Consider the following 27,032-nt stretch of genomic DNA (forward strand, 5'->3'; position numbering starts at 1 on the left):
GAATTGGTTAATGATCACGTAGAGATAAGGGTAATTGGCTAGCCGAATTAATAATTAACAAAGCTTAATAGAGGCGGATTAAAGCTTAATGCTAACGTAATAATCGATTGTTAGGAAGAGATTCCAACTTTAGGTTCTTAGCTTTAGGAATTCGATTATCTCGAGGGGGAGACCAAATTCAGTTAAGAATTCGTCCACAGATAGCATAATTGGATTCATCAATCTGTTACCTTTTGTTTGATTGCCAACTAGTTTAGGTTCCCTTTGGGTTTGCATTTCTTGTCTTGATTGTTTCATTCATTTATTCATTCTTGCATCTCATTTAGAACTCAGTTTCTAGTTATTAGCAAATTTAGAATTCATTCATCATATATTTTAGGTTAGATAACAAAGAATGAAGTAGTAACTCTGAGTTTTCACTTTCCCAAGAATACGACCTTGATACTCGCCATTAGTGCTCGACTGCATCGATAGGTTCACTGCCTTAGATTGTAGCTACATAAATAGCATATCAGTCACCCATCCTGAAAATTTCACTAACCAAGCACATTTAACTTTTGAGTTTCTACAACTCCACAATCAAACAACCAAAAGACATCTCATATGATTAGTTCCAACTCTTTACATATATGTTATGAACCATTCCTCACCCCATTTCAATATGCAATCCGATTCATTCATGTACCCCGCATCTTACAAGCAGCATCCTGAAGCCTACCGGTAAGCCGCCCCTGTCCGTGCATCCTGATAAGCATCATACTACACATGTTTTCATGCCCGATTGTTCACATTTTTATGCATGATTATCCCGTTTTATGCTAGAATCACCTGTCTTTTGTTTCCCTTTTCGTTTTAGGTCATTTTCGAAGGACACCATCAGTAATCGAGGGAAATACGTGTGATTACGGAGCAAAATCCATCAAATTGGGCGAGAACAAGCACCTGAGGGTTGAGTACTACCGACTCCGCAAAGGCTGAATCAACTATATAGGCGATTTTGAATTCTAATTGAAGAGGATGATTTTTGGACTCAATTCCAAGACACACACTTAATCAAATATTTCCTATACCTCAATTGTAGACTGGAGAGATCAATTTTCATCAATTGAAGGGGGGATTCCACTTATTCCAACATCGAATTGAAGATCAAGACAAACTTTGGGAGCATTCAAGAGGCAACTAGGGTTTGAGATTTTGAATTTGCAATTTAGGGTTTCTCATTCAAACTTGAAAGAGAAGGGTGTACATACCTTTAATTTGTTTTTCCTTATTTTGTTCTTTAATTGCTTTGACTATGAACATGAGCGGTAGATCTTTTGAATCCATTAGGGTTCACCTTTGTTGATGGATTATGCTTAATTGTTAGTTTTTTTATAATTGTCATTCTTGCAATCTTCTTGCTATTCAAGAATAAAAGTTTGATGCGGTTAATTTGAGACGTTGGATTAATTGTTTATTAGGTTGTTTCTTGACATTGAGAAATGCTTGTTACAACTGGATTTTGAATAGCAAGGACCGGTAGTTAACACTTAGAGATGAGGTTGATTTACTCACGGATTAAGAACTAACAACTCTTAATAGTCTTAAATCATACTTAATGCTAATTTGTAGTAATCCGATAGGAAGAGATTCCATTAGGTTAGTGCAGTTTAGGAATCCCAGGTAAGCTCGAGAGAGGAACCGGGATTCAATTCAGGATTTAGGCACGGGTAAACAAGATCGGCAATCCATAAAATTCATCTTTAGAATTCCATCACTTAGGCTCCCTTTTGGATTTATTTCTCTCTTTACAATTGTCTTTTAATTGTCCATTGTTGTCCTTCATTTACTTAATTGCACTCATAACCATTACCGGTATGTTAGAACTTTCACACCCTATTTCGGACTAGATAACATAGCAAGCGGTAGTAACTCTAGGTTCACCCGATCTCCGTGGATACGACCTTGATACTCACTAGTGCTAGGTCGACCAGAGATTCAACGCCTTAGGTGTAGGTTGCATAAAGAGCCCATCAAGTTTTTGGCGCTGCTACGGAACCGTGAATCTGAACTAGAGTGAATTATTTTTGTGTTAATTTAGTCATTATTTGTTTTATTCATTTATTCTTTAATTTTATTATTATTTATTATTATATTATTTTTGTTGATCGGTGGTTGTGTGGACTTTCGGCTTCGGTGTAGTTTATGACCGGAGCTCAAACTCGAATCTTATAGAGCCTCTATCCGATCCAATCCATCCCCGGACTCTTAAGGAAGAGGTTGCAATTAGAAGAGGAGGAGATTGAGGTTGAGGTACCTGTGGATAGACTAGACACGATGGAAAACCATGACCCCCACGCCGATAAGGATCAGAGAACGATGTACGAGTTTGCTCGACCATCTTTGGATGGGACGAAAACTAGTATAGTCGACCACAGCGGCCAACAATTTTGAGATAAAGGCCAATGTAATCCGGATGATCCAACAAAGCGCAGTTTGGAGGATTGCCCAATGAGGATCCCAGAATGCACATATCTCCAACTTGTTGGAGATTTGTGATACATTCAAAATAAATGGAACAACCGATGATGCCATTCTACCGAGATTGTTTCCATTTTCCTTGAGGGACAGAGCAAAGAGATGGTTGCAATCTCTTCCACAATGATGATCACTACCCGGAAGGCGCTAATTTGAAAATTTTTATATAAGTATTTTCCTCCCGCTAAAACTGTTAAACTTAGAAATGACATATCTTCTTTTGTGCGGTTTGATGATGAAAGCATGTACGATGCATGGGAGAGATTTAAAGATCTTTGAGATGCCGCCCACATCACGGATTGCCAGTGTGGATGCGTGTCTGACCTTCTACAAGGTTGAACCTCGCAACGAGGCGATGGTGGATGCCGCACGGTGGAGCGCTAAACAAGAGACGCCCGAGCAAGCTCGGGAACTTGATAGAGGAAATGGCCATGAACAACTATCGTTGGCAATCCTCTAGAGCCGACCAGGAAGACAAGGAGTGGTCAACCAAGTGGACTCTATACAGCCTTGGTACCAAGTAGAGCTTCTAGCCAAGAAGATCGACCAACTCAGATGTCGGCTCACGCAATGAACGCTGGTCGCGAAGTTTTGTGGTGGCCCGACATAAAGGCGAATCAGATCATGGGAGGTATGTTTGCTTCATCTTCTATTAGTTTTCCATCTAATTCTACTATATCTTCTGATGTTGAACAGGTTGATTATATGGGGAATGCCCCAAGACAGCAGAATAACCCCTACAGTAATACATACAACCCTGGATGGCGCAATCACCCCAATTTCAGTTGGAGGAACAATAATGCCCAGGGTCCGCCAGTTTCCAAAGACTTCATCAATGTACCACAAGAATAACCAAATTGGCCTCGCACAAGCTCCTCCTCCCCAAGAAAAGAAGTCAAATTTAGAGGAGCTCATGATGAAGTTTGTGAATCAGCAGGCCTCGATTCAGAACTTGGAGACTCAAATTGGCCAAATTTCTAAGATGCTTTCGGAGAGACCTTCGGATCGCCTCCCTAGCACTACGAGTCAAACCCGAGGGAGCATTGCAAAGCTATCACCTTACGCTCGTAAGAATTTGACTGGTTCTTCGCCTTTAGCTTATAAGGATAATACAATCGCAAGGTGTCGAGCCGGTACTAAGGAAGGACCAGCCTTGAGATGGTAGAGAATGAGAGAAAGAAAGAAGACAGTAAAGAGCCTGCAAGGGAGCATCGTTTCTGCACTCATATCCCGCGAGGTCGAGACAGATATGGTGGACAAGCAATACAAGTAAGTTTCTTGACTTATTTAAGCAAATTTGAAAATTAACTTACCTTTTGTTGAGGCAATTTCACAGGATGCCAAATACGCCAAGTTCTTAAAGGAGATTTTGAGCAACAAGAGGAAGTTGGAGGATCTTGGTCGTGGTGCTTAATGAGGAGTGTTCAGTATTCTCCGAACAAACGCCACTCAAGCGACGAGATCTAGGGATTTTTACTATCCCTTGTATGATTGGTGATTTATCAATTAGTGGTGCATTGGCTGATTTAGGAGCCGGTATTAACTTAATGCCCACTAGTTTATTTGCCAAATTAGGGTTGCATGAGCCAAAGCCTACTAGGATGAGTGTTCAATTAGCGATAGGATCGCTAAAATTCCTAGAGGTATTGTTGAAGATGTACTTGTAAAGGTAGATAAATTTATCTTTCCTATAGATTTTGTGGTAATGGATATGGAGGGTGATAGCACTGTGCCTCTTATCCTGGGTAGGCCTTTCCTAGCTACATCGAGGGCTATTATCGATGTAAGCGATGGAAAGCTTAAGCTTAGAGTTAATGATGAGACCATTACCTTTGACCTGGCCACTTCCATGAGATACCACCGGACTATGATAATACTGTATGTTCTATTGATGTGATTGATGATGTGGTTGAGTCCCATTTACAAGAAATTTTATGTTCTGACCCTTTGCAAGTAGCATTAGCTGAGGATGAGGAGGAGTTGTCCAACGAGCAAGTGTTGGAGCAACTCGCTGTTTTATTGGCTTCTGAGCCGAGCTTGTCAACTGATCCCTATCTTTTTCTTGACAGGTCTGGGGTGTGGAAAGTAAAGACTTCATTCGAGGACCCACCAGTTTTAGAATCAAGAAGTTACCGAGCCACTTGGTTTATGCCTTCCTGGATGAAGAGAAGCGCTACCAAGAATCATAATGTACCGATCTAACTCCGAAGAACAAGCCATGTCATTGGAAGTTCTAAGGAAGTACAAGAAGGCCTTTGCTTTCAATATAGCCGATATCCCGGGCATAAATCCAAGTTTCGCTCTCATAAGATTTCATTAGGGGACAATTTCAGCCGGCCGCTCACCTCAAAGATGACTCAATCCGAACATGAAAGAAGTGGTAAAGAAGGAGGTAATTAAACTTCTTGATGCAGTTTGATATATCCCATTTCGGCCGTGGGTTAGTCCTGCAGTTATACCCAAGAAAGGAGGCATCACAAAGTGGTAAGGAATGAGAAGGATGAGCCGATCCCGACTCGGATGAATAAAGCCCGAGTTTGCATTGATTACCGTAGGCTTAATGATGCAACTCTAAGGACCACTTTCCTCTTCCTTTTATTGATCGGGATGATTGAACGTTTAGCAGTCACATGTTTTATTGTTTTCTTGATGGCTTTTCAGGTTACTTTCGGATTCCTATTGCACCCGAGGACCAAGAGAAGACTACCTTCACCGCCCTTATGGGACGCTTTGCTTATAGACGGATGCCATTCGAATCGCAATGCACCGGCCTACATTTCAGTGCATGATGGCTATTTTGAGGACATGATTGAGGAGTCTATGGAGGTATTTATGGATGACTTCTCTATTTTTGGTAATTCTTTCTCTCTTTGTTTGGCAAACCTTGAGCACATGTTAGCTAGATGTATTGAGGCTAACTTGGTACTAGACTAGGAAAATGTCATTTCATGGTGAGAGGGGATTGTTTTAGGGCATAAGATTTCTCAGTCGGGATGGAGGTGGATAGAGCTAAGGTAGAAGTAATATCTAAGCTACCTCCTCCTAGTTCTATGGTACGTTAGAAGTTTTCCGGGCCATGCAGGGTTTTATAGGAGATTTATTAGAGATTTTTCTAAGATTGCTAGGCCCCTCACTCAATTGTTAGTTAAGGATGTACCTTTTATTTTTGATGATGCATGCGTGGCGACTTTTGAGTTACTTAAGAAACTTATCTACAGCCCCAATCATGGTTTCTCCCGATTGGGGGCCGCCTTTGAACTGATGTGCGATGCTAGTGATTATGCAGTTGAGTCAGAAGTTGGACAGAGGATTGAAAAGAAGTTTCAACCCATTTACTATGCTAGCAAGACCTTGACAGGAGCCCAAGAACACTACACCACCACAGAGAAGGAGTTATTGGCGGTTGTTTATGCCTTCGACAAGTTTAGATCATACCTCGCTCTCTCCAAAACCATTGTCTTCACGGACCACTCAAGATTGAGGTACTTATTCCTAAAAAATGATGCGAAACCGAGATTGATTCGATGGATTCTTTTGTTACAGGAATTTGACGTCGAGATCAAGGATAAGAAGGGCGGAGAATCCGGCAAATGGACCATTTATCGAGATTGGAAAATCCTCACTTAGATGCACTTGATGAGACGACCATAGATGATCGATTTCCGTGGAAGAACATTTGTATGTCACCAGTATACACCGATACTCCCCGGTTTTCCGATTATGCTAACTATTTGGTTGTTAGGGTTCTACCAAAGGGTATGACGACGCGAAAAGAAGAAATTCTTCACGATTTGAAATACTATATTTGGGAAGATCCCTTTTATTTAAAGTATGTGCAGATCGTGATTCATTGTGTATATGGCGAGGAGACTCTCCAAATATTGAAGCAATGCCATGAGGGACCCACTGGAGGTCATCAAGCAGCAAACCATACTACGAGGAAGGTGCTAGAGGCAGGATTCTATTGGCCTACGCTCTTCCAAGATGCACGAAAATTTGTTAAGGTTCAGGACCCTTGCCACAAGCAGTAATATCTCTTCTCGTGATGAGATGCCTCAAACCAAGTGTGCAAGTCGTTGAGATTTTTGATATCCGGGGCATCGACTTCATGGGACCCTTTCCCTCTTCGTATGGTAATAAGTACATTCGCTGCCGTTGAATATTTCTCTAAGTGGCCTCAAGCTCAGTCGTAGCCACTGATGATGCTAGGGTTGTCCTGGTGTTCCTTAAGCGATTGTTTGCTAGGTTTGGCATACCTAGGGTGCTTATTAGTGATAGAGGAACACATTTCGCAACACCCAATTAGAGAAAGTACTTAAGCGGTACGGAGTTACTCATCTGCCTTCTACTCCCTATCACCCCGCACTACAAGGTGTCGAGGTAACTAATAGGGGTATTAAACGTATTTTAGAGAGAACCGTTAGTACCAGTAGGAAGGACTGGACTCTTAAGTTAGATGATGCATTATGGGCATTTAGGACTGCTTTTAGGACATCTATAGGTTTTACGCCCTATCGCCTTGTTTATGGAAAGTCATGTCATTTGCCCGTTGAGTTAGAGCATAGGCACTTTGGGCCCTTAGAACTTGTAACTTTGATATTGATTCTGCAGGTAAGGAGCGACAATGGCAGCTGAGTGAGCTAGATGAGTGGCGCCAGCAGGCATACGAAAACTCCTCAACTTACAAAGCAAGGACTAAGAAATGGCATGATCAAAGGATTCGTGAGCCTAAGGAATTTCAGTTTGGGGATCGAGTCGCTTTACAACTCTCGGCCGTCTGCTTCCCCGGAAGCTGCACTCGCTGGTCCGGACCATTTCAGATCGGACAAGTCTTTCCATATGGAGTGGTAGAGTTGCATCATCCAGAGAAGGGGAACTTCAAAGTGAACGGCCATCGGCTAAAGCGATATCATTGTAACTCGTTGGATAGTGAGCAACGAGTTGACCTGGCTTTGTATGCACAGAAAGGGTGATCCGAATGAGTCACGCTTAAGACTCTGCAAATAAGCACTTCTGTACATTCGACTTGGATTATACTTTCATGTTTTTAATTAGTTGTGATTGTTTCACTATTTTCATTTGACTTTATTATAGTTGCTTAAAAATAATTAGGTTAATTTTAATTTTCGGACTTATAGAATCAAGAGGACAAACTCTTCCGTTTGACCATATCTACTTGTTTAATGATCTAATTACATGCATATGTGTTAATTATAGGTATGGGGGCAAGGCGACTCGAGTCGGCAAAAGGCAAGCCTAGAAACACTCCATTTCACCACGGCTTCGCGGCCATCACGGGTCAGATTACCGTGTCAGCCGATGAGCACGACCGAGTCAAGACCGTGTTGAAGGATAAAGAGTAATTGTCACGGCCCAAGGCGCGACGGACACAACCCCTGCTTGGAAGCACTGCCAATGCCCGTGCCAAGGAGCATCCAAAGAAGGCTAAAGGATCGGCCGGGTCCTAGCTGCCGATCAAAGACGGCCTTACCCTTACCCGTGCACAAACCTTGCCTATAAGAAGTGGAGGCCTCCAAAATTTTGCTTCCCTTTTGTTTTTCTTAGCTCAAAGGTGTTGTTCTTATACCCCTATCTCACCCTTCTCACTTTCCTAAGCTTAACCCGTAAGTCCCTTCATTTGTTGCATTATATTTTTTTTTATTATTATGATTTCACTTCTATTTTAGACATATACTTTTATTAGGACATGCTAGGATATTTTGGTGGCTCTATATTGTAACTATATGACCTTGGTTAGGTTAATCTACATTAGTTGTTGTGTTTGTGGTGTAGTTGGTTATGAAATTGATAAGTGTGGGGTTTTGGTGGAAATAAAATGTGCCTACAGCATGCAAAGCATGAATAATGTTTAGATTTAAATTGCAATTGCTGGTTCATGATAAATTGGATTGATATATATCGGTTTATTAATTTATACAAGTTTTGGTTAGTCAAGTATAATCATTATGCCGTTGATCTTGTGAGATTATTTCTTTCATTAACTTGAATTTTTACAAAAACTAATAATTCGTTGCATTAGGTGATATGACGGACCGCGATAAATCTCGTAGAAAGCAATCAAACGCCGCTACCAAAGAAGCGATCGCGTGGTGAAGGAACGCTCTTCCTCCACAAAGACTGTAACTAAAGACCAAAGACTTCCACATCCACCACCACAAAGAAATAGTCCGACCTCGGAGAGCACTACTGTGAATCCATCCACACCGGCCATCATCCATTGTGGACATTCCCTAATGCGCATAAATGAAAGTAGATTCCAAGTCATGAGATGGAAGCAAGTGATGGCGGGCCGTTGCATAGACTTCACATCCCTAGAGAGTGGGATTGGCTCAAGATGTGCACACACTAATCGAGACTTTGCCATATGCGAGATTCTTTGACATCATTGAGCCAACCTACCGTGAGCTTACGATCGAGTTCCTCAAAGACCTTCTTCCCGCAGCAATGATCACAAACCGGCATCACCGATGCAATTTATTTTAGGCTTGGGGAAGGGAGTTCTTGATGTCGGTCCCACAATTTGGAATGCATTTGGGATTATGGATCGAACAAGAAATCTCGGGGGAGGAGTATCAGGGTTGTCTCTACATCCACCCAATTTCATATGACGCCATGTGGGATTCATTGGTAATGAGGTCGGAAACATACTACCCAAGGGTGTCTAAGGCATCTAGCCCACCGGACCATCTCCGCTACATTCATACCCTACTAGCTTACACCATTACAGCCGAGGGAGGCTGAAGGGCCACACAGATCGATGTCTTTATTCTCCGGGCTATGCAACATCTGGAAGAAGCTAGACTTGGGATATTTATTGGCTCGCCAAGTCCGCTCATTTATAGTAGACGCTCGGAAGAAGATGCATTGTTGTTTCGGTCCAGATGTGACTAGGTTAGCTAAGAGACTAGATGTATTGGATGACTGTCTGTCAAGCTTTCAAATATTGTTGACATGACACCACTAGGGATCGGACAAATGATCAACATGCGATGATCACGGCCACTAGACATCCACATGGTATTGAATATAGGTTCGTGAGCACAATAGTCGGGGGAAGCTAGAGAGGCAGCTGCCAGAGGAGCCCAACATCCGCTCTACCGGGATTCCTGATGTTAGATTCCTAACCCAGCCTAGAGTGTTTATGCCTTCATCCCGGAGCCTCATCCTCTCATTCGGTAGAGCCATCGAAGGCCCGTGATCGCTACCGACCGCTCAGATCGAGTCTATGATCTACAAAGCAGTGCAGACACCGAGTTTGTGCGGTTTCAAGAAGAAACGAAGGCACAACAAGGGCTTGAACAAGACACTTCAACAGCTCCCGAGTGGTTTAGAAAGACAGGCCACCCGCATGACTTCATAGTAGTGCGATTCAAAAGATGCAAGAGGTCGGAGCACAAAATCAACGGCCTCATTGATGATATGGAGTTCAATTTGGCGACATGCTTCACAAACCCCCGATCCACCACCGCAACCTCCCTCAAAGAATTTCCCCGCCCCAACTTCCAAAGCAGATCCAACCAAAGTGAGGATACACTGTCACAGATCTCTAGCCGGAAAGAAAAAATTTGTGATATTTTCCTCCATCCTTTTCTTTATTTTATTTTTTTTTTATTTTCTTTCAATTTGTTATCTCCTTTTACTTTCTTGCTTGTAGCTTGTTTACTTTTATGTTATTTCCTTGCACTTGTTTGTTTATGTTAAGTAGAACACTATGCCTTTTAATTAAAAAAAAAAATTCAGCATGATCTTCCATTACCATAATGTGTGAATCATATGCTTCCTCGGGCCTAATCTCTAACACCGTGATGTTGTTATACTAAAATGTGGGGTAGGGACCTACCGATGTTGTGCCTATCTTGAGTTTTGTTTTAATTAAGTAGTTGATGACTTTTTTCTCCTTTGAATGGATTCCCTTATAGCTTTTATCGAACCTTGTTCGGAAGAAGGCAATGAATAAATCTCTCAACTACAATCCAGTGTAAAACTGGTATTTTTCCTTAATTCTTCCATATTACTTTATCGTAGATATAGAACACCGCTAATATTGCCGCTTATTATTGTGATTGACTATTTAAACTTTGGGTTGAGAATTCATGCAATTTTAAATCACTCAAATGGTGAGATTTTGAGCCAATTGGTGCATCACTATTATGCTCCCTTTTCTTTCATTAAGTGAGCATTTTACGTAATCTCCGCTTCTAGAACTTGCTTTACGATATCCGGTTGAAATTACATGAATTGTCAATAATCGTGAGATGATTTGGGCACTTAGGATTTACACAATTTGGCCAAAAAGCCTAACCCTATTTTTTCCCTTAGTGAACCAATTTTGAGCCTTAGCCATTCCTTTCGTGACAATAATAATAAAGTGACATTCATCTTATCACTTCTATTCATTTGACCATTCTTTCTACCATTGTTGCTGGAAATTATATAAGTTATGCTGCATTTTACTTTGGATCAATCTGCATTCATATATTTCACTAAGTTGCTAGATTTTTCATAGATGCTTCCTTCAATTATTGTATGTGTCAATAACCAACAACTCCTACATAAGTCAGTTGTAATATATATACATAGTATATATATTTATATATAAAAAAAACAAAAAATAAAAAAAACAAAAAATAAAAAAATAAAAAAAATGTAGAAAGTATTAATTTAGTTCATTTCGAGCATCATCTTATGTTTAGAGCAACTTAGTGTTCATTTTGGTACAGCACTTGATCCTTCATTACTTTCTTGCATTACTTGCTTAACTTCCAAAGAACTTGTAGCCTACTTTCCATATTTATACGACCTTACCTTAACCCCATTACAACCCCGGCTCAAGACCCTTTGATCATGATTATTGAATATTTCGTAGTATGGAGATTGAATCCATAAGCAAGCCTATGGTAAGCACTTTTTCCCAGATTTTTGCATTCGAGAGCTTGGCGATCTTCTTTCACCTATATACACTTGTGTGTTTTGAGTGATATCTTGTGAGGCATGATTCTCAATTTCTTAATTTAGATGGTTTATCATTTTAACTTTAGCAACTTTATTAAGTTTGCTCTTTCTCTTAAGGATTTAGTGATTTAGGGATTTTGGGAAAAATCATTACGGAGTTTTGAAATTTATTTTGAGCTAACCTCCTGCAATGCGCTTGATCGAGTTATTTGATATCTTTTGAGGAGTGAGTTGTAAATTGCTTGAGGACAAGCAAAAGTTTAAGCATGGGGTAATTTGATAAGCATCATACTACACATGTTTTCATGCCCGATTGTTCATATTTTTATGCATGATTATCCCGTTTTATGCTAGAATCACTGTCTTTTGTTTCCCTTTCGCTTCGTGTCATTTTCAAGCACACCATCGAATCGAGGGAAATACGTGTGATTACGGAGCAAAATCCATCAAATTGGGCGAGAACAAGCACCCCGAGGGTTGAGCACGACTGGACTCCTACCGTGCTGAATTATCAAGAGGCTATCCCCAATTGTGCCATTTCAAAGACGACTTCCATAGCCACCACGGCCTCCAAAGACGGCCTGTGGTGGATCAAGATCGGCTTGGGCACTACCGTGGTGGCTCAAAGACAACAGACTCCATGATTCAAGACACCGACTCGGCCGTTAATCATCACACCGGACTCCTAAAGGCCGAATCAACTATATAGGCGATTTTGAATTCTAATTGAAGAGGACGATTTTGGACTCAATTCCAAGACACACACTTAATCAAATATTTCCTATACCTCAATTGTAGACTGGAGAGATCAATTTTCATCAATTGAAGGGGGATTCCACTTATTCCAACATCGAATTGAAGATCAAGACAAACTTTGGGAGCATTCAAGAGGCAACTAGGGTTTGAGATTTTGAATTTGCAAATTTAGGGTTTCTCATTCAGCTTGAAAGAGAAGGGTGTACATACCTTTAATTTGTTTTTCCTTATTTTGTTCTTTAATTGCTTTGACTATGAACATGAGCAGCTAGATCTTTTGAATCCATTAGGGTTCACCTTTGTTGATGGATTATGCTTAATTGTTAGTTTTTTTTATAATTGTCATTCTTGCAATCTTCTTGCTATTCAGTAATAAAAGTTTGATGCAGTTAATTTGAGACGTTGGATTAATTATTTATTAGGTTGTTTCTTGACATTGAGAAATGCTTGTTACAACTGGATTTTGAATAGTAAGGATTGGTAGTTAACACTTAGAGATGAGGTTGATTTACTTGCCGGATTAAGAACTAACAACTCTTAATAGTCTTAAATCATACTTAATGCTAATTTGTAGTAATCTGATAGGAAGAGATTCCATTAGGTTAGTGCAGGTTTAGGAATCCGGTAAGCTCGAGAGAGGAACCGGGATTCAATTCAGGATTTAGGCACGGGTAAACAAGATCGGCAATCCATAAAATTCATCTTTAGAATTCCATCACTTAGGCTCCCTTTTGGATTTATTTCTCTCTTTACAATTGTCTTTTAATTGTCCATTGTTGTCCTTCATTTACTTAATTGCACTCATAACCATTAGCTGGTATGTTAGAACTTTCACACCCTATTTCAGACTAGATAACATAGCAAGCAGTAGTAACTCTAGGTTCACCCGATCTCCAGGGATACGACCTTGATACTCACTAGTGCTAGGCTGCATCGGTAGGTTCACTGCCTTAGGTGTAGGTTGCATAAAGAGCCCATCACATCCTATCTTTATCCCGACGTCCACTTCCCGCCCTTATCGGACCAGTTCTCTAGGTCAGGCTGTCATATGCCCACCAGCTTCTGCCTGGTTCATCCTCGAACCACAAATCTACTAGAGGGGTCCTACTCTAATACCACTTGTACGACCCAAAGCCAGATCACAAGAGATATTGTCCGCTTTGTTTCCCCATTGGCCTCACGGTTTTATTCCTTTGGTGTGTTAGAGAACTTCCCAAGAGGTCACCCATCCTAAAAATTCCAAGAACTAAGCACGTTTAACTTTGAAGTTCCTACAACTTCACAACCAAACAACCAAAAGGCACTTCATGTGATTAGTTCCAACTCTTGACATATTTGTTATGAACCACTCCTCGCCCCATTTTGATGTGAAATTCGATTCATTTATGTACCTCCATATCTCAGAGTGCTGCCATCCTAGAAGCCTACCAAAAGCCACTCCTTATCCAGGCATCCTATCTTTGTCCCAACGTCCACTTCCTACCCTCATCCTACCGCTTCTCTAGGTGAGGCTATTACAAAAATGGCAGTTTGCCTATTTTAAGACATATATTTAATCTGTTTCCTTCATTCTATCATTTTACCAATTTTTCTTTTAACTCTTCTCTACTCTTTTTCTTTGATTTCCCTCTCTATACTCAGCCAAATTTGTCCAAGTTTGTCTCAAAATGTCAGGTTCATCAAGACTAGCTAGCCACACTTTGGTCACACCAAATTAGAACTTTTCATTGTTGATTTCACGCTAAAATGATCTAGGATTAATGAAAGGAGACCAAATCCCTTTTTTGGCCAAATTAAGCACACATCGGCTTTTCGATCATTGATAAGGCATTTTCCTTGCTATTCTTGTTTTCCTATCACTTATACACTTGAAAAACATATAAAACATAAAGAATTTATAGAAAAATAGAGAAAAAATACATTGTCCTAGCATGAACAGCCGATCGGCTCAAGGAAATGCGGATTCGCTTTGTATAGCCCAAATCGGTCATGTATGAGCTGAAATAGCTTCACGCACAACGGTTTACTTAAAAACTTGAAATTTTAATGTTCACACCCGATATTGACTTTAATGCATGTATTGTGTACTTATGCTTTCAGACTTATACTATATCGATCCAGTTTGCTGGCAGCTTTTACAAAGCTTGAGAATGGTTTAACAACCTTCTGAGCTTTATCCAAGCTCGGATAGATGATACTAGATTCTGACAATTCATGGCTGCACTTCTTCTACTACTAGAAGGATTAACCATACCTCATTAGAGGTGGATGGATATGACCCACACCTTCCATACACTAGTGGGAGAGCTATCCTTGTCCCTACTCATCTTTCCGTTATCAGAGGTATTGATTTATCGGGTACTCTTGTACACATTGATGATGTTATCCATGACTAGAGGTGTGACGTTCAGGACCAGTTTACCATCAACCTGTTGGGGTTCTTGCCTACGCGCAAGAACACTCGCTACTTAGCCTACTAGAGCATCCTTCTTTACTATAGGGGTTTCACTTCTCACTCTATTTAGGAGGTAGATTAGATGGCTCTACATTTTCTAATCTACTTATTTAGGACCAAACTATTCTATGACTCAGAACACTCATTAAACCTCCACTACTCGGCCCTCTTGAGAGACTTGGACCGAGTCTCTTCATACAATTGGGGTTCCACCGCACTAGCTTATTTGTACTAGTAGCTGGACATCATGGTCCATGGGAGCAAGAGGCTCTGCAATTTTTAGCATGCCATACACATACGTCTTTTCTCCTTTGTCATGTATTTACATTTCCTCTATGCTAAATATTTGAGTGCAGGTGTGGGCCTTGAAGCTTAATCTCCTAGTAGGATCTCATCCTATCAGTACTTCACGAGCCTTTCCTCATTAGAGCCATTAGGGCTCGAGTAGGAGCATTGCCTTAGCGTGGGCACAGGTCCATGTGCACTGTATATGGATCAACTCCTTGACCTAGGATCGGGTAAAAAGAGAGTATATTAGTTTAGTTTATATAATTGAAGTTCAAATACTTACCCTTGTGTCTTTTAGATTCAAGTTGACTAGCTCAAGGACCGATGTAACTGGGACCCTTATTTGCTATCTACCACTAACATCGAGCATAAAAGGATACTCATTGCGGGTCATACTTGTCGAGTATGGTGTTTAGGCGAGCGCATCTATGGCTAGGAGAGAGGACCTAACCAGCTACATGTCCTCAAGTCACCTTTATTGTCCATGATCTAGACTTTAGACTTGCTCGAAGACCTGTAGGAGCGTCTCGAGGGTTATAATGACCTTAAGGAGCTCACCATCAGGTCGAGAAGGACCGACTATAAGTCCTTCATGACTCAGCTATTAGGATCTATGCCCTTGGATAGAGACACCATCAGACATGTACTTTCATATCGTTTTTCTTCTACTTGATTATTATTATATGGCACTCTAAGTATTTCCTTTGTCATGTTTACTTTTCCCAACCTAGTGCTCCTCGAGTATCAGAGTTAGAGGAGGGTTGGCTCGCTCACCTTTCTAGGGGCACTCGCATCTTCGGCTCATCTACCATTACTGCTTCTGAGGCGCCTCCTACAATGATGTCGAACATGATCTCTAAGAGTATAACATTCCTTCCAGACCAGACTATCTTGTACTGGAGTTGATCTAGTACTGTCGACCATCGATTAGCCCTTGAGTCAAGCCTCCCTATGGAGTTCACTTTGAGCGGATGCACCCATGTGAGTGGTCTCTTCTTTTACTACTGTACATTACTTTTACTTGCCTAAAACATTAGTGACATAAGTATATAATCATACAGATTCATAGGGATCAGTTAGCATGTAAATTGGCTAGCTACTATTGCTAGAAGGAAATTCTTCATCATCGGCGAGGACTAGAGGGTAAGTCAAACAAAAAAAAGATAAAAAATTGTGTAAAATGTTATGCATGTTATGTCATGTTATGTAATCCCTAATCCTTTGGGTGTATGCAAACAGATCATGAGGCCTTATAAGGGCATGTCAATGCTCGAGACTTTGACACTCCAACTGTATACTCTTGAAACTCAAGGATTAGAGGTTGATTCTAATTGGGGGATGCTTAAGTATATAATCATATAATTAGATATATCCTTGCTTATTATGCATTGTTATAATCAAAAAGTAAATGTGATAAGTATGTATTTGCATGTTTTTAGAAGTGTTTTTCTTTAAATTTATATAAAAAGCACGCTCGTGGTTCTAAAGCATACTCGCACTTTATAGGTCTCAGTCAAACTGAAAACTGACCTTAAAAGCATGCTCGCGTCTTTGAAGTGCAACCGCGGTTTCCTTGAAATATAGTTGTTGTGACTCAATATCGAATTATATGATCATACTTGTCAAACGTGCCCACGCTTTTTCTTGATTTATGCACAAATATAGTCGTTACTACTTTTGTTTTAAAATGACTTTTAAGTCAAATATAGCTATTTTTAGCCATTTTTCTCACCCTTCTAAGGCTATATAAAGCACATTCTTAAAGTTTTTAATCATTTTTTGCAAGTATTCTTTTTTTCTTCTTAAAAAATCTCTATCCTCTCTTTCATAAATTTGTTCTCTTCTTCTGCTCTTCATCTTAACACGGTGAGGTCAAGAAAATCTATGGTAAGAGGTCCTTCATCATCAATCAGTCTAAGGAAGAATTAAAGGTATTGATAATGAAGCAAAGATTAAATTTATAACCATGGAAAGAAAAGAAGTTCAAGCCAATAGATTCTTTGATGAGAACACCCTACAAAAGCTTAGGATAGATTAAGAAGTCACCACCCTCTTTGACAATGTAAGTTTAAAACCCTTTTTTCTACCCAAATCTTTAGAGATAGCCTATGAAACATCACTAAATAATATCTTTCCTCTTTACTAATAAATAAAAAGGGTGATGGGAAATAATTTTATGGAATTGAGTTTAGGATGTTTAGGAAGAAATGAACCTTAAGTAGAACCCAATTCTCCTATACTTTTGGGTTTTAAGAAAGAGTCCCAATGTCAATTGAGAACATTATAGAAATACCTCTCTCCTTTTCTGAATTTTAGAGGTAAATCCCTACAAAGGAAACTCATTCCAAAAACTCCTTCTCCAAAGATCTTAAATTCCTCTTTTATTGAGTAGTGCATAGGATGGTGGCTTCCAATATTCATGCTAGAGACAATTAGGTGGAGAAAGTGCCTCAAAAAGACCTAGTAATCAATGGTGAGAGGATTCTAATCTTAAAATGCCTTTTCTTTCACCTTGGAAATATCCAAAAAGATGCTTTCCTTATCTCTTCTCACATCACAAAAATCGCCAAGCATCTCCAACTCCTCAACCCTCTAAACAAAACATATCTTGCTCCTCTAATAACTCCAATCTCCTTAGGTCTACCATTTCTTGAGCATGCCACACAAGGCTTAGTCCTAAATTGGAAATTGATGGAGAATTCTTTTTGCTCATTATGGAGTATATTAATGTTAAGAAGAAAAGGAAAAAAGACCATAGAACTCCAAGTGAACCTACCCCTTGCACTATTGAGGGACAACCTTCTCTTTCCTTTGAAGATAAAGTTCTTAAGAAAATGCAGAGAACTTGGCATTACCTTCACCATTTGCATGCAAACCTTGTGGAAATTTTAAAATTTCATAAGCTTCCTTCATGCTATCTAGAGGAAGAAGAGGAAGAGACTCATGCTCCCACTACTCATGTTGGATCAAGTAGCGGTGCTAAAAGCAAAGAGCCTATAATGGAAGAAGAAGAAGAAAATGATTAAAAACTCACTCTTCACTTTTATTTTTCTGTTCTTTTGAGTTTTCATCTTTTTCTTATACATTAGCTTCTTCTTAATCACACATCTTGTTATCTATTCTTTTTATGTTATTTAAATGCATTTGTTCTTCTTTACTTGTCCTTCTTTTGTGCTTTCTATTTTCTATTATTTATCTTTCTTTTTGCTTTTGCCAAAGGGAGAGAGAATGAAATAATTGATAAAATGGGAATGAATCTTTAGAAAATATAATAAGGACAATATCTAAGGGAGAATAATAAAAAGATACATGAAAATGAATCTCACATTGAGGGGGACAAAAATACCCTAGTGGAAAATTAATTTAAGTGTTTGTAGTTTATCACTTAACTGTTTCTTGGCATAAAGCTCAATTAGATCAAGGTAAGATGTTCTCTTATCTCTTGAATCTTTTCATTACTTAGTTAATTTGGTTATTAAAATTAAAAAGGGAGAGATTGTTGACCTAAGGACCAATTGATCTCTATTTTAATCTTAACACCCAAATTGAGTGTTGCTAATTTTATGTTTGAGTGTCTATATGACAATACATTAATGGTTCAAACATTAGGCAAGAGTGCCTTAAGCTTTCAAGTAAGGATTGTAAAAATTCCTGTAAAGCATGAGGGTATCTTGAAAGCGCTAGGGCGCTTTTCATATGGTGAAGTTAATAATCCACATGAAAGGAATTGCTGATAGGAAGCCAAGAATTTGAAGCCATTTGGCAGTCAACAAGTCCTCATTGCTAGAAGCACGAGGCAGCCTAATTTAAGGCAAAAGTACTGAAGTGGCAGTACATTATGTGACGAGAAGTGGGAGGGTGCTTCTAAGCGCACTAAAGGTAGGTGTAAGAGCAAATTTTTGCAATCAATGTTGAGTTAATGATCGTTCTGAAGATAACGACTTCTGCAGACCCACGTGTTAATAGTCGTTAAAGCCCTAATGGATCTTTTTAAAAAGCATGAGGGTGCTTTTTGAGCAAAAAGTAACTTTTTCCAAATAATCAAAGTTTGCATTAAATGACCTATGGGCTATTTGTAACAACTCTTTGAGGGTTGGTATGTCTCAGCACCTATTTTTCGGATTCAAAATATCAAGAGAATTACGAGAAATCTTATGATGAAAGTTATTGCCTTTCCCGATTCTCAAGAGGTTGAAGACGGGAGAATCCTAGTTAGGGTTAAGAATAATTGAACTAAAATTTCTTTTCTAGAACCAATTTGAAACCAATTGATAGAAAAAGAATTAAGTTTGAGGAGTGAAATGATAGTTTTTATAAGTTCAGGGACTAAATTGTAAAAAAATAGAACTTTTTACTCCCTAAGCCAATAAGCTCTGCATACACCTGAATCGGCTATACACAGAGCCGATTGGCTTAACATAGAGTCAAATCGGCTCTATACAGCGCCGATTGGCTCTACACAATGCTGGTTGGCTCTATGTAGTCCTGATTGGTCCAAAAATCATATTTTCGCATTGTGTTTTAGTATTTTTTCACTTTTAAGAAATAAAATAAATAAAAATACATCTTCTAGAATGTTTCATTGATAATTATTTGAATTCTTAACCTTGTACATAATTAATTTAGTAAGTTAAATTAATAACTTGGAGTATGGGTGGGCAAAATGGGCTAGATTCAAGAGGATCTCACATGTTGTAGTGGTTTATATGTAATATATAACTATTGCATTTATAGGTAACAACCTGTTAAATAAAAAAGATATACACAAATAAGGAAGTTGGCTTCGAGATCCATCTATGGATTTGTGATGTAAGCTTTCTTATGAAATCAAGAAACTTCACTTATTAGTAAAAGTGTCCTAGTCAATCACTCGAGTGGTGACTCCCATCTCTGCATTAGTCTCTATGATTAGTTAGCGTGTTCGCAATTAAGTTAAAAAGCCTTGAAGTGTCGTTGTTGCTAAAGACACTTATGTGTGCAGCCAAACTCACTACCGACAATCTGAGTATAAATACTCCTTATAAATACTTTAGACATAAGGATGTGAATTTATTAGTGCCCAAACTCTTGTGAATATATTTCTCAACTTTCCATACTTAAATTCTTTCTTTATATAGTGGATTAAGTTGATTCTTTTTATTCAACTAAAACAAAGGATTGTTGTGTGAGCCTAGGTATTAAAAGTATAAGGAATTAATTTTGAGTAACCATTAATATTCAAAGATTAATGGACTTAGTGAGGGCACTAAGAGAAGAAGTTTAGTGTTAGCCTTTTGAAGACACCAAGTTGTTGGGTGACCTTGCTAAAATCTAAAGGTTATAATCGAGTTGATTATAGTAGAATCCTAGTTAGGGTTAATGATGGGCTCTTTATGCAACCTACACCTAAGGCAGTGAACCTACCGATGCAGCCTAGCACTAATGAGTATCAAGGTCGTATCCTTGGAGATCGGGTGAACCTAGAGTTACTACTGTTTACTATGTTATCTAGTCTGAAATAGGGTGTGAAAGTTCTAACATACCAGCTAATGGTTATGAGTGCAAATAAGTAAATGAAGGACAACGAACAATCAAAAGATAATTGCAAGGAGAGAAACAAACCCAAAAGGGAGCCTAAGTGATGGAATTCTAAAGATGGATTTTATGGATTGCCGATCTTGCTTACCCGTGCCTAAATCCTAAATTGAATCCCGGTTCCTCTCTCGAGCTTACCGAATTCCTAAACCTGCACTAATCTAATGGAATCTCTTCCTATCGGATTACTACAGATTAGCATTAAGTATGATTTAAAACTATTAAGAGTTATTAATTCTTAATCCGGCGAGTAAATCAACCTTATCTCTAAGTGTTAACTACTAGTCCTTACTATTCAATGTCCAGTTGTAACGAGCATTTCTCAATATCAAGAAACAACCCAATAAACAATTAATTCAACATCTTAAATTAACTGAATCAAACTTTTATTACTAAATAGCAAGAAGAGTGCAAGAATGACAATTATAAAACTAACAATTAAGCATAATCCATCAACAAAGTTGAACCCCAATGGGTTCAAAAGATCTAGCTACTCATGTTCATGGTTAAAGTAATTTGGGAACAAAATAAAGAAAAGAAAATTAAAGGCATGTACACCCTTCTCTTTCAAGCTGAATGAAAAACCCTAAATTTGCAAATTTGAAATCTCAAACCCTAGTTGCCTCTTGCTCGATTTGAGAACCAATCAGCGAACCTCGCCCAATCTTCAATCTATGAAGGGAATCCGATTGAAACCTTGATCCAAGTCTCCTATTTTTCTTGGTTTCAGCTCAGAAAATCCTTAGAGAGAGAAAAATTAGGGTTTTTGACGTTCTAACCCTAGCCTCCTCTTTTTCTTTCCTCTCTTCGTTCTTTTAATTATTCCCCCTGTCGCCGCCAACACGGTCGTGTTCTTGGCCGTGTTGGGGACACGGGCTGGTGTTCCTGGCCGTGTTACTCTCTGTGGCCGTGCTCCCTAAGAACTTCCTTTTCTTTGATGTTTTGATGCACGCAACACGGCTGGTGTTCCTGGCCGTGTTACTCTCTGTGGCCGTGCTCCCTAAGAACTTCCTTTTCTTTGATGTTTTGATGCACGCAACACGGCCGTGTTGAAACCAACACGGCCTGCTCACTCGATGCTCGTACTTAGCTTGTTTCGGCAGCTTTGACATCCAATTATGCTCCAATTCTTTCATTTTTCATTCTTTGACTTTTTTTTGGACCTAATGCACATAAACAGATACATAGGGTGAGTGTTGATACCAATTCATATCCAAATATCCATAAAATCGATCTTAAAAACTCCATTTAGATGTGTGTATTTTACGCACATCAGTTAAGAATAATTGAACTAAAATTTCTTTTCTAGGACCAATTTGAAACCAATTGATAGAAAAAAATTAAGTTTGAGGAGTGAAATGATAGTTTTTATAAGTTCAGGGACTAAATTGTAAAAAAAATAGAACTTTTTACTCCCTAAGCCAATCAGCTCTGCATACACCTGAATCGGCTATACATAGAGCCGATCGACTTAACAGAGAGTCGAATCGGCTCTATACAGCGCCGATTGGCTCTACGCAATGCTAGTTGGCTCTATGTAGTCCTGATTGGTCCAAAAATCGAATTTTCGCATTGTGTTTTAGTATTTTTTCACTTTTAAAAAATAAAATAAATAAAAATACATCTTTTAGAATGTTTCATTGATAATTATTTGAATTCTTAACCTTGTACATAATTAATTTAGTAAGTTAAATTAATAACTTGGAGTATGGGGTGGGCAAAATGGGCTAGATTCAAGAGGATCTCACATGTTGTAGTTGTTTATATGTAATATATAACTGTTGCATTTATAGGTAACAACCTGTTAAATAATTAAAGATATACACAAATAAGGAAGTTGGCTTTAAGATCCATTTATGGATTTGTGATGTAAGCTTTCTTATAAAATCAAGAAACTTCACTTATTAGTAAAAGTGTCCTAGTCAATCACTCGAGTGGTGACTCCCATCTCTGCACTAGTCTCTATGATTAGTTAGCGTGTTTCCAATTAACTTAAAAAGCCTTGAAGTGTCATTGTTGCTAAAGACACTTGTGTGTGCACCCAAAATCACTACTGACAATCTGAGTATAAATACTCCTTATAAATACTTTAGACATAAGGATGTGAATTTATTAGTGCCCAAACTCTTGCGAATATATTTCTCAACTTTCCATACTTAAATTCTTTCTTTATATAGTGGATTAAGTTGATTCTTTTTATTCAACGAAAACAAAGAATTGTTGTGTGAGCCTAGGTATTAAAAGTATAAAGAATTAATTTTGAGTAACCATCAATATTCAAAGGTTAAGGGACTTAGTAAGGGCACTAAGAGAAGAAGTTTAGTGTTAGCCTTTTGAAAACACCAAGTTGTTGGGTGACCTTGCTAAAATCTAAAGGTTATAATCAAGTTGATTATAGTGGAATACTCAAATGTGATCTTGATGAGAGAATGTAGGGAGAATTATTCTTGTATCACTATAAACCTCTATATCAATATCTCTAGTCTAACTATCTTCCAAACCTCTCAATCTTTCTTTAAGATTCTTGTGTTTTTCATACTTCAAATATTTTCTACAATTTGAGGTCATCAATTCAATCCCCTTCTTGGTTTCAAGGGTCAACATTTACTATTATTTATTTTTTTTATTTAATTAATATTATTAAATTATTATATTTCTATACGAATTTTATTTTTATATTTATTATTTTTTTATTAAATCAAAAGATTAATATATATTATTAATTTAATTTTTTTATAATCTTTCCATGTCATTTTTATATAAATTTAATTCCTATACTACTACCATCTATTATCTATTCTTATATTAAATTAATATTAGATTATATATTAAGGCCTAATTACCTAAAAATTCTCCAACTCTTAACGTTTTAAAAATTTTAACCTGTACTTTCGACATTATCTTGCAAAGCATCAAAATTCATTATTTCTTTCTAAATTATTATCCAGACATCATGAGTGGTGACTGTTGCTGACTGTGTATATTTTTTTTATAAAAAAATAGAAAATGAGTCAGCAACAGCAAATGTTGCTGACTCATCTACTTAACTAAATGCACTGTTTTGCCAATAATAACGGTAAAATAGAAACCTAGAGCAACAATCCCCAAAGTTATGAAGACACTTCCTTTCTAGCATTATCTTTGACAGTTACCAAAGAGAAAGCACAATTTGGTCCTTGAAGGTTCTTATCCGTTCGATCAAGATAGCTTAAGAGCTAGGAGGCATTCGATTTAGCTACTGCTCCACCATTGTCGCTTTATCCCAAAGCTTCGAGAGGAACTAAAGGAAAATTCCAAAAAGGTATATTATTAAACTTATGAACATGCAATACTACAATATAGGTTGTTAGTATAATAAAATAGTGTTTTAGAGGTTTGCGATTGATAAATAAATAAAATAATAGTGGCTTTTGAAGTGGCTTAGGGTTTTGAGAATTGTGGGAAAAGGAGTTTCATTTGTTTAAGTTGCTTATTTCTAGATATATAGGACTAAAAAAAATACAGTCATAGTTATTAAAACTGATTTTATATTAATTTGTAACTCTAAAATTACATTATGCAGGATTAAAGGTTGTTATACTAAACATGCAGAATGGATAATAATACCATGAAAGTGCACCATGGAGGAACATTTGTGGATAATGCTTTAGGGATTACAAAATATGTTGCGAAGAGATTTGGGGTATGAGGTGGTCATTAAAATAGCTTACTAGGACAGTGATAAGAACATGTTTTGTTTCTTCAAAGATGACAAAGGGATAATGGATATGCTTAAATGTGTTAGCAATAGATCTATTGGAGTGTATATTGAGGCAGAATTAATTATAGAGTTTGCTAGGGAAAATAAGAGTGTAGGTAATGATGAAGTTTAGAGGCATGAAGATGACAATGGTGATAATGATGTGGAAGCTTCTGATATAGAAGGTGCACTACATGGGGATGCAAATGTAGTGTAAGATAGTGCAAGTGATAGTGAAGATCTTGACTATATGTCTCTTGACAAGAGTGACACTGGTGATAGCTTAGAAGATGATAACTTCAGCTTTGAAGATGAAGAGCACTCAGAAGACAAGAGGAATTTAAGATGGGAAAGACAACATGAGCATGAATTTGATGAGTATGACAACAATGATACCACAAGTAAACCACCTACTAAATGGAAGAAGTCTGGAATAGTTACAAGTTGGAAGAAAGAGCTACCAAAAAAGAGAGTTAAAAGGGTTGTTGATAAAGTTGCACCTCAAAACCTATGGCAGTTGATGCATATGAGGCTGATAAGTACATAACAAGAGAACATGTAACAACAAGAATGATGCAGCCAGCACTTCTGTTGTACCAAAACATAAGGTATGAACGAAGCTATATGTTTATTTATGTCATTTGTCAATGGATATATGTTCATGCTTATTTGGCCAATATTTATGTTAATACACCTCATCAATGTTAGGGAAGACTTGGAAGGCCAAGGAAAGAGGGCACTGCCCAAGCAAACAATACAAGGACAAGGCTAGCAGCAAGGGCAACTCAACCTAAGTTGAGAAAACCTTGTAGAACAGTTGATCCCGAGCTGGCTAATAAGTATAGAGAGAGACATCGGGTATAAAATGTTACTATTGTGTATATTGGTTGACCTAGGTATAATATCTTCTAAAAATGGTTGTTTATGCTACTTGCAGACTCAATAAAGATATTGTGTGAGGATTTTTTTTGATAGTGGAAATGTGTATTCTAGAGTAAGTGCCGCAGATTTAATTGTAGCCTAGTAATATGACATTGTGATTTAAGTCTCTTATTTGTTTTGTTGTCGTCCCAGATGCTTGGAAGTAATAAAGTCAACTATATCATTTGTGGGCAGCTGCTAGAGCCACATCTAGTACACAGCCAGCTAGTAGGACGACATCTAATGCACAATAAGCACCAAGAGCTGCTGATAGAGCCACAAGTAGTTCACAGCCGCCACCAGCATCAGTTTCACCAACCTCAGCACATTGGAACCAAATACAAACAGTAGCAAGGCAATTATTTAGCATTGACCAACTGCTTCCAGCAGATGGAATTTACAATAGCTAGAGATTGATTGTGTCTAATCCACCAAATGACCAATAGTGAATAGTAGCATCAACTTATTCAACTTGACATGACCAACAGAACATAACCATCTGATTTGGTCAACACTGAACATTACCATGGGAAAATGTCTTTTGTTATTTCTCAATTACAATGTTATAATGTGAACTTGAGATCACCTTTTGCTTCCAAACTTATAGCCAGTTACTTGGATTATTTTATTTCTTAGGCTGCAATATTTTGTTAAACAACCATAATTTGGTACTTTATGTTAATCTATTAACTTTATTTTACCAGTTATTATTCGCAAATCCAATACACATGGCTCATAGCAAAAAGATGAATATGTATTAATCAATGAAATTTCAAATACATGCTCAAATTTTATACCTTTATGCCAAATACTTTTATTCTTTACTTTTATAGCTTGACTGCCTACTCATAGTATAACTCATGAATAACATTATTACACCAAACAAAAGACTTTTTAACCAAAAATATTGTCTTTGACTTCTCATCGGATCATTCATCAGTTTCTTCTTCTCTACCAGTAAATTATTTATGTCCAATTCCATATCAACCTTTCCTTCCTTAGTACTGTATAGCTCCAATATTCAATAGGTCATCTCATCCTTGCAAACATTAAGCTTTTGCTCCATAACTTCAATCTTTGCATCTTTCAGCTTTATTGTTTCATCCAGACAATGTTTTTAGCCACAATCTCAGTTAACAGTTCCCTAACTATCCTAGTATATTTGTCTTCTAACCATTCAAAGTATTTCTAGTCTCCATGCTATAAAAACAAAAAAAGAATATTACCTTAACTTATGTTTTCAATATGTAATGAAATCATTATGTACATCACTTATTGCCTTAATGGACAGTGAACAAACCCTTTACCTAGATTTTCTAAAGTCCAAGATGTTAGCAACTCAGTCCTACCACGTCTGCAACTTGATTTTGGTAATGAAACAACTGAAACAGAGCTTGTATTGTTACCTCGTCTTGACATTTTGAAGCAAACCACAGATATCACATATACCCCCCTCAAATTATAAGCTCGAGTTAACGAGGCAGTGTCACGGAAAATGCGAAAAAACCTTAGATTTGATTTTCAAATTGGGGATTGTTGCTTGGTCATCCCGTAAGTGCACGGTTGTCTTAAGTAGTAAGAATATATCATCTCACGGGGAGTTAGTGGTTTCGAGTATTAATCTAGGATTTAATTGATTATTTGAGCAATAAAAAATGAGGTTTAAATCATAAATTATAAACAATCTAAATAACTAAAAAAATATCAAAGTAATCAATAATTAATCCTAAGACAATGTACTAATCTTAATTTAAGCAATAACCAACCAAATCTCAAAGCAAATAACTAACTAAAGCAACATGGAAATTT

At 37.9% G+C, this 27,032-nt stretch overlaps 1 protein-coding gene and 1 non-coding gene across 2 annotated transcripts; one reads left to right on the plus strand and one right to left on the minus strand.

Annotated features, from left to right (window-relative positions):
• Positions 1-2,712: 2,712 nt before the first annotated feature.
• On the minus strand, positions 2,713-2,818 carry LOC125371016. The gene has a single exon (XR_007217180.1). It is a non-coding gene; the product is annotated as a small nucleolar RNA R71 (small nucleolar RNA).
• A 254-nt stretch (positions 2,819-3,072) lies between these two features.
• LOC125370966 lies at positions 3,073-7,490 on the plus strand. Its single transcript, XM_048378430.1, has 2 exons — positions 3,073-3,148; positions 7,129-7,490. Exons 1-2 carry the CDS (start codon positions 3,073-3,075, stop codon positions 7,488-7,490), a joined length of 438 nt encoding a protein of 145 aa, XP_048234387.1.
• The last annotated feature ends 19,542 nt before the right edge of the window (positions 7,491-27,032 follow it).

Source organism: Ricinus communis, chromosome 8, assembly GCF_019578655.1.
Source record: "Ricinus communis isolate WT05 ecotype wild-type chromosome 8, ASM1957865v1, whole genome shotgun sequence".
Taxonomy (NCBI): Eukaryota; Viridiplantae; Streptophyta; class Magnoliopsida; order Malpighiales; family Euphorbiaceae; genus Ricinus; species Ricinus communis.